Source organism: Acanthopagrus latus, chromosome 22, assembly GCF_904848185.1.
Source record: "Acanthopagrus latus isolate v.2019 chromosome 22, fAcaLat1.1, whole genome shotgun sequence".
Classification (NCBI taxonomy): Eukaryota; Metazoa; Chordata; class Actinopteri; order Spariformes; family Sparidae; genus Acanthopagrus; species Acanthopagrus latus.
In genome coordinates, this window is record NC_051060.1 from 21,252,892 (window position 1) to 21,267,631 (window position 14,740).

The 14,740-nt window shown below is 43.8% G+C and overlaps 1 protein-coding gene across 3 annotated transcripts in view; it reads left to right on the forward strand.

Annotated features, from left to right (window-relative positions):
- Positions 1-14,740, forward strand: part of pak5 (p21 protein (Cdc42/Rac)-activated kinase 5) — a 74,015-nt gene that overhangs the window by 46,409 nt on the left and 12,866 nt on the right. For all 3 annotated transcript variants that reach the window (XM_037086132.1, XM_037086130.1, XM_037086131.1), the window contains one exon: positions 11,233-12,072. In XM_037086132.1, coding sequence (XP_036942027.1) covers positions 11,233-12,072 — 840 coding nt within the window. The remainder of the gene's footprint in view (positions 1-11,232; positions 12,073-14,740) is intronic.

The following is a 14,740-nucleotide window of genomic DNA, read 5'->3' on the forward strand; positions in this document are numbered from 1 at the left end:
CCGTCTCTGACACTGTGCTGCAGCGGGTCCTTGAATCTGAGAGAACTGGGCCGGCGAAGTCCTTGAAAAGTCCTTGAATTTGATGTTGGAGAAGGTGTGGGAGGTCGGTTCTGTGAGGTTCTGCTCAGGCTCAGCGGTGCTTTGGGCTGAATGCTAATGGCAGCCTGACGACTGGAATGCTAACCTGCTGTTGGTATTAGCAGGTGTAATGTTTAGCTCGTTCACCATTTCAGCACAAATAAATGTACATAATGATGAAGTGTGGCTTGTTGAACTCATTCACATTCATAATATGCCGTCAGTCTATCGTTTGATTGTGACCTTGACAGATACAGGATGAAAGTGTGTGTGTGTGTGTGTGTGTGTGTGTGTGTGTGTGTGTGTGTGAGGGGAGAAAAGAAAACAGGAGAGCAGTCTAATGAGTGTGAGAGGGAGTAGAAACTGAGCGTTGAATGATTACGGTCGGGGCGGAGATGTGATGTAGGAGTCTATAACTGTCTGACAGGCTCAGATTAATGAGCGCTGCTGTGTAATTAATCTATAGCGGGCAGCTGTCTGTTTATCTGTCTCCGGGTTGACAAGGAGATAAGTGAGGGACATCTAATTGATCTCCTCTTCTTCGTCTCCTTCTTCTTGCTCGCTGGATCGCCTCCCTTCTCTCCTCCTTTAGATCAGAAAGTTTCCCTGACAAGTGACAAGCCGCCTCGGAAACTCCTCGAGAAAAAAAAAAAAAAAAGGAAAAAAAAAAGGAAGACCTCGCCAGAAAGCTCTTTGGATCACGAGGGCTAAGTGATCCCACAGCAACTGCAGTTTATTTATGCTGCTTATTATCTTAATGTTATTACATTTTCTAGACATTTCTGGCGGCTGGTGTTCAATCTAAATCTGCCAGCGCTTAAACCGATTTTAAAAAAAAAGAGGGAAAAAAAAAAGCAGGGTGTCCAGGCTTTACTGCACTAATATGCTTAAGGTCGGGGATTTGGTCCGACTGTATGTTTGTTTTTCATTATGCTTCCACCACTAATCCATTTTGCTGGAAATCATCCCCCGTTCCATGCGTCGCAGCCTGTTTGACTCATGCATCCCGGGGCTTGTGGCTGAGGCTCTGCCCAGCTGAGGTCAGAGGTGACTGGGTCACGCTGGTCCCGAGCTGCCGGCTGGAGAGCCGTGGGGGTCGGAGGCGTCACGTCAGGGGAGGAAAACACAAATATACACAGCAGCTCGTGTGAGGGGCTCCACAGTCGGCCTTCAGCAGCCCGATACATGTAAACAAACATGTACACGTTACATTTACTGATGCTGTACAGTCTGATACATGTGCACAAACATTCATCCTCCTACAGCAGCAGAGTCACAGGCTTGGATCCATTCCAAGACGAAATACAGTTGGCCACTGAGAGATAAGATATTGAATGTAGGCAGTTTGAATTACCCACTTTTGTTTTGCTTCCAAACCCTTAAAATGATTAGATGTCTTCCCTCTTGTTGATCCCGTTTCATTTTTAGTGGTCTGAAGAATTAAACTTAAAGAGATCTTATTATGCTTTTGGGTTTGTATTTGTAGTTTGTATTTATCTTGAGTAATGTTTGTCCTTCTGCTCAATCATGCACAAGTACGTAGGCCTGTCACAATATATACTTTAGTTGGATAATATAACGTCGATAATATTGTGACTTTAAGACAACAGATGTTACGTTACAGCAACAGCATAATAATGCAAGTACACCCATCAAAGAGCGATAGCATTCTAATTCTGAATAATATTTTAAACTTTGGCATCAAAATATGACATTAGATAGTAAACCATCTTCGTAGGGATGAATAAAAAGGACTGTCCTGCTCTTTTAACAGTAAATTGTGAGTAAACACAGCAGGTTGTAATTGTTGCAACGAGCCTTTCAGTGGACGCATAAACGTTCTGAAGCGTTCAGCTCTCAAATTATTTGCGAGGGCTCCAGAAATCTCAGTATTGTCACTTAGTAGTGACTCAGACCAGCAGCGGCTCCAGGACAGTTCCACCTTTGTGTTGTATATAATTTGCAAAATGTGCAGTAATAATTCTGTCATTAAATATTATAGTTATCTGTAAAATGTGATAATTCTGGAGAGTTTGAAAGACGTTGAATAATAAAACATAGCAACAACAAATTATAATTGTACATAAACTATAAATCGTCTGAAATTACTTCCATCCATCCTTTGTCTTCCCTTCATCTGAGGTTGGATCACGATGGCGGCAGGCAGTTTATTTTAAAATTTCTAAACCTTTATTTAAGATTCTCAGAGAAATCATTCAGGTTAAGTCTCGTTTACAATGATGCAGAGATTACACAAAAAAATACATCCCAACATCACTTAAATGGTTCATAGAGATTTAAGTACCCAGATATTAAAGATGTGAACAAAAGTTTGGGGAAAATATTTTATAAAACCTTTGCTTCAAGTTAAGGTACACTGAAGCATAATGTTGGATACAGTGAATGACAAGGTGAACATGAAGGAAGGTGGATGTAATTGTAGTCGTTTACTTTATAACACTTTGGAGTCACTGTGGCTCAAACACCTCCTCAAATGTGCTGGAAGTTAGAATATTTTTACTTATAGTTTGTAGTTGTAAGAGTGAAACATCCTGATCGATATGCAGTGACTTCTATTCTTCCTTTTCCCTCGTTCCTTTATCCATATGTGTACAAAGAAACACAAGCATTCGCTCTGAGACGTGGTAATCCGAGGTCTTTTCAGCGCCGATCACGTCCACCTATTGAGCTGCACCCTGGGTGAGCAGGCCCTCCTCAGCATGTTGAGATGATGGTTATTACTGTAACTAACAGGCAGCAGGATGGCCTGAGGAAACAGGTCAGCTCACAGCCTATTAATCACGGAAACGCTCAAAAATCCTGCTCCTTGAATTATCCTGTTCGTGTTTGCTAAGGCGTCGTCTTCGGCTCCAGCTAATAACATGTCAAGAAATCAGTGAAACCGCTCCGTGAAATCCTCGGCTCAGTAACACAGGTGGGTCAACCTGTCAGCCCGCGCACTGATCTGAGGTCAGATTTCTACTGGGTTTTCAGGATCAGGATTAGTCGTTTTAATTAATAGCTGAGATCGGAGATATGTGCCTCAGGGGATCTTATTACCAGAAGCCTCACTGTACTTTGTCCCTTCATCAGAGAAATTAACCTCCACATCATTTTATTTCATGGTTACTTCGTAATTCAGGCTGTGAATACTACGTCTGACCAGCAGAGAGCAGCAGAGAATAAGATACTTTCTGCTTCTCCTTTATCTTTAGTCGACTTTTCAGACATTATTATGAGAACAGTGAAGAGTTCTGGAGTCCAATGCTTCACACTGAATCCACTCAGACTAGTTATTTTTAAGGATAATACAACATTTTTATATTTATCTGAATGTCAACAAATCACATGATTAAATCAAACCGATGGATCCCACCAGTAAGTATTATGTGTGCAGCCAGAAGTCTGATAGCTGTATCATCTGTGCAGTAGAGCTGCTCTGTTGACCTAAAAACACATCACTGAGCGACACTGTTGCACCAGATGACACATTCCCTCATTGTAATAAAACATGGCGCTGTGATGTGTTTTGAATCCATCTCAGAAACTTTGTTCTGCTGCCAGGAATTCACTTGAGCACCGACAAAATGTGCATTTCTGATTCGTAGTTTAAGAGTTACATTTCCAGTTGGAAAATATTGATGAGAAGCATTTTTGGTTTTGGTCTTTTTCTGTGGTTTGTTGACAAGATAGAGAATATAAATTAACACCAACATTCAAGTCAACAGTAATTCTCTGGCAACAAATGAAAAATAATGATAAAAAAAACATTATACATATTTGTACATGTATATATATGTTGTCATTTGCACATGAGATACTTTTTTAAAAGTCCAGTTTTGTCTCAGTTTTAAATATCCCGGAATCAGAAATTCTGATTAGATCAATAAAAGCAGTGGAGAAGCAGGTGAAGAACAAGTGCTGTAATTGTAGTTGATGGTGGAGCATAAACACATTTTAGCTGCAGCAGTTGTTGCTCTTACCACTTCCACCCAGCAGAGGGAGGTAGAGGATAAGAACACCTGATCCTCCTGCTCACCTGAATCATGTGAGATTATCTGTTTAAATCCACGATATCTTTACTGTGAGTTTGTGTGTTGCTGTTAGAGATTCAGACTCTTGTCGTGTACAGGATCACGCTACACGCTTTGTTTCTTTTGTTTTTTTAATCCCCCAGTGAATGATGGATGTCCCGTTTCACACCTACAGCATCGTCACTCTTTGTGTATGCATCAGCTGTGGACGATGCCCCGTTTGATCGTCCATTCATCAGCGCTGCAGGTCGTGTTTGAGACACTCTGAGGAGAATCGTGCCCGGTCTTCTTTTGTCTGCCGTCTCAAGGGCTCTCCGATGTTTATCTTCCTCAGACGGCCGTGAATAAGCTCCTGCTCACAAATTGGTCACCGATGCAGAAGGATGCTGCACTTCAGGAGTAGTAGTAGAAGTGTGTGTTCACTGACTCTGTGTGTGTGTGTGTGTGTGTGTGTGTGTGGAATACCCCACGCCTGCTTGTTCTCTGCAGTGTGAGTCGTGACAGCAGGGAGACTCACAGAGACGGTGCTTTGGATTTTATACAAAAACAGGGAGAGGAAGAGGGAGAATCGTGCGATGTGGACGGAGGAAGAGGAATATTTCTGTTGCACTCAGACAACAGTTGATGGCACGCTCCGGTCAAACAACAGAACCTAAATGTGGTCGTGTTCTGGCAGGAGTGAGAGCCGAGAGTAGGTGTGTTGAGTAGGCGATGTTCTGCAGTGTGTGTGTGTGTGTGTGTGTGTGTGTGTGTGTGTGTGTGTGTTGGAGTCAGGAGGAGAGAGTGGGGGTGTGGTAGGTGATGGGCATCCATGTGTGACTAAAGACTCACCGATGGGAGGAGTTACACATCTGCCTCTGTTGTAGTGCATGTGTGCATGTCTTTAAACCCGTCAGGCTGTGTGTGTGTGTGTGTGTGTGTGTGTGTGTGTGTGTGTGTGTGTGTGTGTGTGTGTGTGTGTGTGTGTGTGTGTGATTCAACGTATGTTTAGGTGCCGGTTAACAAATTCTGGAAAGGAAAACGTAGAGAATATCCTCACACCCCAAACAATCATGCAAACAGGTGATGTTTCAACCAGGCCTGAAAAAATGATTTATCAATAAATGTATCAGCAGTAAATTAATAAATAACTGTTTTAATAATGTCAGTTGTTTGTCTAGCAAAAGAAAGTCAAACAAATGCACATCATAAATTGTGTATATATGGGTTTTGGGCTGATGGTTGAATGAAAGGTGTCACCTGAGGAGAAACTGTCGGCGTGTTCAATATTTTCTTTTTACAGTCAATCTTTTATTAATTAATATATAATAGAAAAAAAATCAATTAATCAGTGTTCAAATGTCAGAAGAAAGGGAAGCAGAATCCAGGTTTTAGTTTATTTAGCACATTTTTAAAAGGATTTTAGAGGCTGAAATATTTCAGTATTTTCGTCAGAAGGTCAAATAGCTTCGGAAACCTCCGACACCTGATGTGTCTGACCGTTCCTGACGAAGCAGACGACCTACCGACATTCACGCAGCTTCACACCGTGATTGGCCAGCTGTGCAGGAATGAGAGAGGAACCAGGGTTTGAAATGCATATTCCATGAATAGTGCAACATTGTGGATATTTTTCAGAGGCTGTTTTCTGCAGCTTTATATCTATATTTCAGCCTCACTTTTTTTCCAGCTCTCACATGCTTGCTGAACTGAACGATCGAGCATAACCAGATCCTACATGGCCGTCCACACCAAGAACAATAACGACAAATGATCAGTTTAAAAATCATTTTAACTCAGGTGGATGGTGAGGATGACAATGACAATGACTGTGGTGACCAGTATCTTCTGGATCACTTTCAGATGATGAAATGAAAAACAGTTACAGCCAATTAAAACAGAATTTACAGGGCGTCACTTTCCCAAGTCTTTAAATACATATACAAAATATTAGGTGACGAGTTTCTCAAGTATCTGTTGTCTTGTCCTCTTTGATGAACGCCAGGATTATTGACGTGGCTCGTACAGAAGTGTGAATAATTAGCCTTCAGAAGACGACAACCCTCGTGACAGACTGTCGGATTCTCCTCACAGCAGTAACACGTCATCAAAATCCAGTTTCCTCAGCTGAATGTAATTGTTCATCGGTGTGGACGCTCGTCATTGTGATGGTTGTAGTGATCATTCTGGGTGTGGACAGCCCTCAAACTTAATGAACTGTGGAAGAGTTCAATTAAAACATTTTTTAAAAAAATCTCATTTAAAGTGTGGAAAAGTTGCCCGAAATGCAGTTTCAGAACTAGCATCAAATGAAACAGCAGTGCAGAGGAGCCATGCAGCAGAGGCGCTGCTCCTCCTCCTCCTCCTCCTCCTCCTCCTCCTCCTCCTCCTCCTCCAGCCCTCCAGTTGTCCCGGGACCCTGCTGGCCGGTGAAGCGCAGCCTCCAAACCAGGGTTCTGGCTAGGAGTCACGGGAAGGGCAAGCTCATTAATTATCTCTCCCTCTCTTCCTCCCTCCATCCTCCCATCACACCCTCCCTTCATTACCAGCAAGGTTAATCCCCCCTTATCTCCCAATGAGCCTCATTTTTCATGGCTCCCTGTCTACGACACTTCCTCCCTCCCTTCCCTCGTCACCCCTTCTTCTTCAACCGCGCTTCCCCTTCTCTTCCCCCACAGCTGCTCTTTGGAGTTTCTTCTTCTGTGTTTTTATTGCTTCACACTCCTACACACTCCCTTTCCTTTCCTTTCCTTTCCTTTCCTTTCCTTTCCTTTCCTTTCCTTTCCTTTCCTCTCCTCACCTCTCCTCTCCTCTCCTCTCTTGTGCTTACCTTGAACAGGCCGTAGTGAGTGGAGAGAGTAGATCTATTACAGCTTATCACTAAAGGACAGGCCAACGCCGCGCGCCGGTGAAATATGGCTGCTGTCACAGCCGCCGCCCAACATAACCCGTGCACAGAGCTCGCAGAGCTGTAAGGACAGGGGGAAGGAGGAGGGAGGCGAAGGGGGGAGAAGCGGGGGGGAGAGTACGGAAGCCAGTATCAGCCCCCTAATTCAAATTAATGGAAAGATTTTAAGACTTGATGCCGACCGTTTGACAGTGATTTGGCACACAATTAACCTTGTCTCCTTCTCCCCTCTGCACCCTGATCGCCTCCTCACTCTCATCCGCCGCCGCAGCCTTGTTTTCTGCGACTCTCCCTCTTTCCCCCCCCGTCATACCTGTCACGCTCCTCGACACGGTCTTATTGATTATCAACCAAATGGGGATGATGATGTTTTATTAGATAACTGACACTCCCTACTGTTGTATGCCAATTGAATTAGCTCTGATTCACCAGCGTCCACGTAGCGTAACATGATGTGACTTGGCCTCATTTTCGATTTCACACGAGGCGCGTCACGCTTAGCGCAGTTTCAGAGGAAGCGGGAGAGTAATTCTCGTGACAATACCGGCAGAAATAATCATTTGTAGCCGTCTTATTTGCATTGGTTAACATTATTTTTTGGGAGGAGAACGCAGCAGAACAACATGAAGAGTGTTTGATTCTTTATGTCAGCCCGAGCGCTGCAACATCTGTCCGGAGCATGATAGATTTCCACTCAGCGACCTGTTTAAAAGACCATCCGTCCTGCAGCCTCTGCCTCTCAGCTAGACTTTGCTCGCTGCTTTTATAGACCATTTCACCTTGGGTTCCAGGTCACGGCACCAAACAGCCTATAGCTCTCAAACAGAGGAGAGCAACTGGAGTGTTAAAGAGGGAGAAGGGGAGGCGCACCAAGTATAACGAAATAGAGAGGGGGGAGATGATGTGTGAAAGAAACAGTCGTAGCAATAATAAAGGCTTGTGCAGAGGCTTTGTTTGAGCCTGAAACCGCTGAACTCAGATCGTTAGGAAAAGCATCATGAAGGGGACGACTAGCTCATGGCTGCAAATCAGAAGAGATAAGAAACTGAGAATTGAAATAGGAAGAAAACAGTTGGTTAGCATAGCACCCCAACTAATTATATGAATTGCTAGCAAACCTTTGGCTGCAAATATACCAGTGCTAACGCGACAGATAACCACCGTGGACACCCCCAAAGTCAGAATAGGGGTGTTTTCCTTGCTGTGCTTTAAGCTAAATTCTCACATTAACAATACTAACATGCTGCGTTTTAGCAGACAATATTTAAGGTTGAGCTTGTTAGAATGATTATAGTTTCTAATTAGCTCTAAACTTAAAGTATAGTTGAAGCTCACAAGACTGTCTTGATCCAGCAGGTATTTGGTCTTAAATCAAAAGTATTGGGAAAACTAATGCACTCACAATAGTAACCAAAGCTTTATCATCTGGGGACCTTGAATATAATTGAGAAATCTCACAGAAATCCGCCTGATAGGGATCAAGATAGCTCCTCTGAATCATAAAAGTCAACTTCAAGATTGATAAAGCATCACCGAAAACACTGAGATTCATCCTCAGGGGAAAATGAATGTCTACACATTTTACGGTGATCTGTTCTATATTTGTTGAGGTGTTCAGTCAGGACCAACTGACTGATGTTGACGTTCCTGAAAGCTGCCAGCAGGGCTTGAAATGTGAAAAATGTGTAACTGTCAAGCTGTGAATGAAACTTGATTTAATTCAAGAGCCCTCAGTCAACACCTCTGTCAGATACGTACTTATGGGCGAAACGCATTCCTTCTCAGATGAATGGAAAAGGAAAAGAGAGTGTCCTTAATAATAAGAGAGAATATAACTTTTAATAGCTGCGGCTGCCTGGTTGAGTCACAATTCATCTGGTAGATAAATGAGATGAGAGGAAGGCAGTGGTGGTCTGCAGGTAGCTCGGAGAAGGAGTCTAGATGTAATCCCTGCGTCAGCGCAATGTTGCCGAGAGTTGCTGATTATCCCAGCTTTTTTTCTGAGACTCTGCCTCAGCACATGTGACACGGTCCAACTACGGCGGAGACAAGTATGACAGTTGTGTGACAGACAGCGAGCGCGGGAGCTGTCAAAGGGCGTCAGAGAACTTGCTGATGTGACATTGTTGGTGTTTAAGTGCAAGACTCAGCAAACACCTCCAGAGGTGGAAACGCCGAACAAGTCTACATGTGGAAATTACTATTGAAAGACTCACTTTAAAACAATCAGCAACGGGATCATTAATCGCTACGTGTTAATTGAATCTGTTGTTTACTGTGAACTATCAAGTTCAGTAGACTCCAAAGTGCTTATTTCTGATCAGCATACAAACCTGTTCGTTTTGGTCAATTATGGCAGCTTTGGTCATTCACCCTGAGCTTCAGCGAGGTACAGCGAGGTACAGCGACAGTGAAGATAAAAAAAAAAAATAGGTTTCATTTGGTTAGAATTTCAGAATAAAGCTTGCAGGCAAACATTTTACGTATTATGGGTTTTAGACTGTTAATGTTGCGCATCGGTCGTAATGAGGTTAGGTTTAGGAACTAAAACTGCTTGGTTAGGTTTAGAACAAAATCACGGTTCACTGATGTGGACTCGTCTTGCACTTTATGCAACAATGCTAAAGGGACGCCTCAGGAAATGACACCAGAGGGAGATGTAAAGTGTCTACGCTGCTGTAGTTGATCCACTGGCAGTGAGAATGGGTTGGCAGTACATCTCTAACTATGGCAGCCCTATTGGGAATCAAACCACTGTCCCTGTGCAGCAAGCATCTAATCTAGCTCACTTTTCAGTCTGTTCCATGATTGTTACAGCTTTGACAAACCCATTAATTTTCAAGGAAATACCATTTTTAGAATATTTGCAAGCTTGTGAAAGCCACATGAGTTGGCATTGACAGGTGGGTGGGTACTTTTTGTGCACAGGGGAGCTGAGAACTGACTGAGACCATAAAAACATCAAGGTGCAAATACACTAAACGTCTAAAGTATGACGGGCACTTCCATGAAGCACACAGAGCGTGTTAATCCAGGTAAAAGCAAGGAGGGAAATGGAAAGTGGTGATGCAAGAGCTCATATTTATAAAACAACTGATGGGGATTGTGCAAAATATAACAAATGAAAAGACGTTGACTGGATGGATTTGATACTCGAGGTACTTAGAGGCTGTAATGCGAGTAAAAAAACCCACTGAAACATGGACGAAAATACATTTTTTTCCCGTTTTGTTTGATCATCACAAAAAGCTCTCGGGTAGATTATGTAAAAGTTTGAAAATTCAAATAATAATCCCTTCAGCTTGGCCTCCTCTCAGCACTCAGCAGTCACGCAACATGTTTCCATTGTTCTAATGCAGCGTTTCCTCTTCTGTCTAAGTGGAGGAGAGACAGGTAGATAAAAGCTGCGCGTCTGGCTTTTGCCATCACTCGCATGATCTTCACTGTACGGAGGTGGCAATCCTCGCAGTCCACAACACACACACACAAAAAAAAATCGGCGGTGTAGTTCAGTCGGTGCTGCTGTAGCACCAGTTCCCCGTGACTCACGACACATCCGTGTAAAGGGCTTAACACAAGGTAGGAGGGGATAAGCAGCACCCCTGATGTTTAAGCTGCCTTCGCTTTGAAGCAGATGTGAGCATGTGTGTTGAGTCTCTCTCTCTCTCGTCGTTTTTGTGTGTGTCATGCGCGTGCTCGGTGTGTGCTCGCGCACCTCACGAGCGCTAAAACCAAACGTCACGACTATTAATGTATCCTGATCAGCCCACTGAAAATGAAGCTAATCTGTTGCGAGGGAAATGGGGCAGGAATTAGCTCCTTCAATCCACCAGTGGTTTCTTTTTAGCATCTGTGGTATCCCGCCATTTATCTCCATGCATTCTCTAGCTGCATCCCGACTCACAACAACTAGTGGTTGTGTAGGATTATGCCTGCCATTCTTTCAGATGACAAATGACAAACATTCATTGATTGCAAGTGATGATTAATTTCATACTTGTCACAAAGCCCTGATACACATGAATTGAAATTCCTGTCTGAAAATAAAGTTTTTTAGTTGACCGAAGTTGATCTCACAGGAATTTCAATTCATCCCATTCAGTTTTCAGCCAGGAATGATTCAACTGAAATTGAATGTACCGCAACCCAAAGTATCAGGGCTGTCTCCCATCAGGCTCTCAGGCAGCGGACGCTCGTGTGTGTTAAGTGTAAATGTGTTTGTTCTTCTCGTAGACTATTGTTCGAGGGAACCGGCCACCCAAAGATGCATCCATCAACGGCCTTCTGGAGGAGTTCGACAACATCTCAGTTACGCGCTCCAACTCCCTGCGTAAGGAGAGTCCTCCAGGCCCGCACCAGGCTGGAAGCAGCTCCAAACCCTCCAGCAGTGGTCATCCCAACGCCCCAGAGGAGAATGGATTCAATCATTACTACTCCCGTTACTCCTGTGACCTAGACACCTCCAGCAGGGACTTCTCTCTTGATCCCATCAGGCCAGGCCTCTCCATAGATGGGGACTGGGCGGTTGGGAGACACTATCGATTCACCAAGCAGAATGGTCACTCACACCCCATACGCAGCCATTTCTACCCAGACGCCATGCCCCAAAAATCAGACTATGGCAAACTTCCCCCGGACTACCACGCCTACCTGGAGAGCAAAGGGCGCTCAGGAGACGAGGCGGCCTCCACGGTGGGGAGTGGGGTGGGCTCCAGCGGCTACTATCGCGCGTCTGTGGGTGGCTCGTCCAGCCAGGACTACAGGGACACTTCAGTAGGCACGCCATCCCGGGCCTCGCTGCACAGCGAGCAGATCAACTACCCAGACAGCGAGTGGAGCTATGGTGGCCTGCGGGACGAATACGACAAGCGACCCAAGAGCTCCTATGTGACACAGACCAGCCCCACACCAGCTATCAGGCAGAGATCTCGGTCAGGGTCTGGGTTGCAGGAGCCAAATGTCCCCTATGCAGCCAGCGGAGCTTTCAAGAACCCTCCACAGGCCCACCCATACAGCTCCTACACCTACCCTCGCCTCTCGGAGAGTCTCGCCAACTCACAGACCTTAACCAAGGTAACCACACCAAACACAAAGAGTTTGCATCCTAGTCATGATTTATTTTATTTATCTGTGAAACTACATCCCAGTCTCATATGATAGATCCGACAGTTCATTAGAGGACATCTTTTGAGTGTGACGGTTTTTCACGCCAAAGCATGAAAAATTGCACAACTGTATGAAGGTGCAGTACCAACAGGGGGCGACAATGATGGGAGCAAAAGGTGAACGTGGTATAAAGAGCCAGGAAGTACCTGTAGGAAGGAGGTTTGGGTTGGATGGATTCGTCATTCGTGAAACATTCACTCAAAGAGACCAGGGTTTGAGCGCTGCTCTCTTTGAGTGGTGACTTTTAACAAAGTAGTTATTTTAAGCCAAACAACAATGCTGTTACTCAACATAACCAACCAATTTGGGTGCATTTATTCGGACGTTGCTTAGGCAGGGCCAAACATGACAGTGACACAGTTGACCGATGGTGTATGACATTATTTGACACAGTACAGGACTGGAAAATAACTGCTTAAAGGGAGCTTGGATAGTGTTTACTCTAAACTGCAGAGCATATTGTATGAGCTACCAAACGGCTACAGTCGCTGTCTAGGAAATATGTTTCCACACAGAACTCCACATACCCCTGACAAGCCTGGCGAAACATTTCAGAGAAAATTACACAGATGTATCCCCACATTCAGCTCCACCTCCCGTCCACCTGCAGTGCTTTCTCTCGCTCATTTGTCCTCTCTCTCCCCATCTTTCTAAGTCTTGCTCTCATTCTCGCCGCTGAACATTTGTTTTCTGGCCTTCCTGCCAGAGAGAGTCAGCAGAGTTAATCTATACTTCCACGAAGGAGGCAGGGGCTGTCACATACAGAATTACCCCTCTTCAGTAGCCACCGTCTCTGCACACAGATCAATTAATGGTCATGCTGACCAATCAACCAGAAAACTATTAATTACACAAAGAGTTACAGAGACTATACAAAGAGAGGCACAAAGGAATGTAGAAAATAGAGAAAGAAATGAGAGACAGAGACATGGCGGGTACAAAGTGAAAGAGAAAACACCAGAACCAGACACTAAATCAAGGTACAGCATCGTAGTAGCAGTGGCGGATGTTTAACAATCTTGGGGGAATAAATAAATAAAGGGCACCACATGTATGTGTGTTAAAACTAAAAGTATGACTAAATTCTAACAGATCTGGCAAAAGCAGCGTAACAATTTAGAGCATTTAGAGTAGATTTTCACTATGATCAGATGAAATGAACCTGAAATAACAAAAATAATATGAAGAAGTGCAAAGAATAAAAAGAGCATCAACATTCTACATTCTGGTCACCAATTAACCTTTTCCAGAGTCATTCACAAGAGAATACGGATTTAGCTGGCATAGAAAAGCATTTTTATCACTACTGCAAAGATGGTCTTTTCTTAAAGGTGGACTGTCTTTGCAGTATAACGACAGATATTCATAGAAATGGTTCAACATGACAAAAGAAAACAGAGAAAATGAACTGTGGCATTCACTTTTGCTTGCTCAGTAGGTAAAAAAACCTGCCACAATGTATTAAACACTCCCGCTAGTGGTCGATGTACTGCGAGTTGTTTGAAACAATAACATCTTACAGCTTGACAGTACAGTTATTGTAACAACATTGTCACTTCCTGTTCACAAACTGTATCTGTCACAGCTGAACAGCACATTAAGTATGTTTTAAGATAACATCATAGGCAAGAAATATGCAATGCAGTCACCTAATCTTGGTTAATATTTAATCAGGACTGCCGAGTTTCACAGTTTCTTCTGAGTTTGATTGAGCCACGCCTCTCTCAGTCTGTAGCTGTGATTATAATTACAACCACAGAGAAAAACTGCTAAAATAATTGGATTCATACAGGTGTGTGTCATCTGCGTAGAAGGAATATGTTGTGTTGGCAAATGATGCAGAAAAGCTACTTACAGTGTGGTGTGTGTAGTTAACAAAACTAGTCAGTGATATGATTCTCAACAGTTCTACACACCCCTGCATGATGGATTCTTCTTACAAGCTGTCCCCAATAAATAAAGACGTTTTTTAAAAGCAGATTTCAAGGAAGCCGATAGAGCCGATGAAATAGAGAGAAAACAAGAAAAAATGTTTAGAGTACGTATAAATTCCAGATTTGAATGTCAGTAAAACTCCCCAGAAACACGACTTAGATATCATGTTTTATAGCTTATGGCTTCCCCCTCGTGCATGAAGCAGCTGCACTGGATTCTGGCGTTTGGCGAGTGTGATGCAGCATCAGATGTGCTCCAGTGGAGCAGCAGCAGAGACTGAGATACCCAAGAGACTCCACAGACAAGAGCAAACAAACCCTCCACGCATTATTGGCTGTGTAATGTAACCGTATGTTTCCAGTGTAAGCTACACATGGTGATTATTTTGTAGCCAACTTATTGTGCAGATCTGCCGCAGTAGACGATTGTAGAGCAGGTAACACGGTAGTAGGAGGCAGAAGATGCTGCTAGTCGATGCGACAGCGGGGGTAACAGAGAGATAAGGCGGGCCCCCCGATCTCATTTCTTTATATGTTCTTTATATCATTCTCCGAAGCTTTCAGCACCCCATTAGAGCCATTATACAGGTGTGTGTACTGCTATCACCGCTCTGCACCATCCATTCCTTCACACACACTGA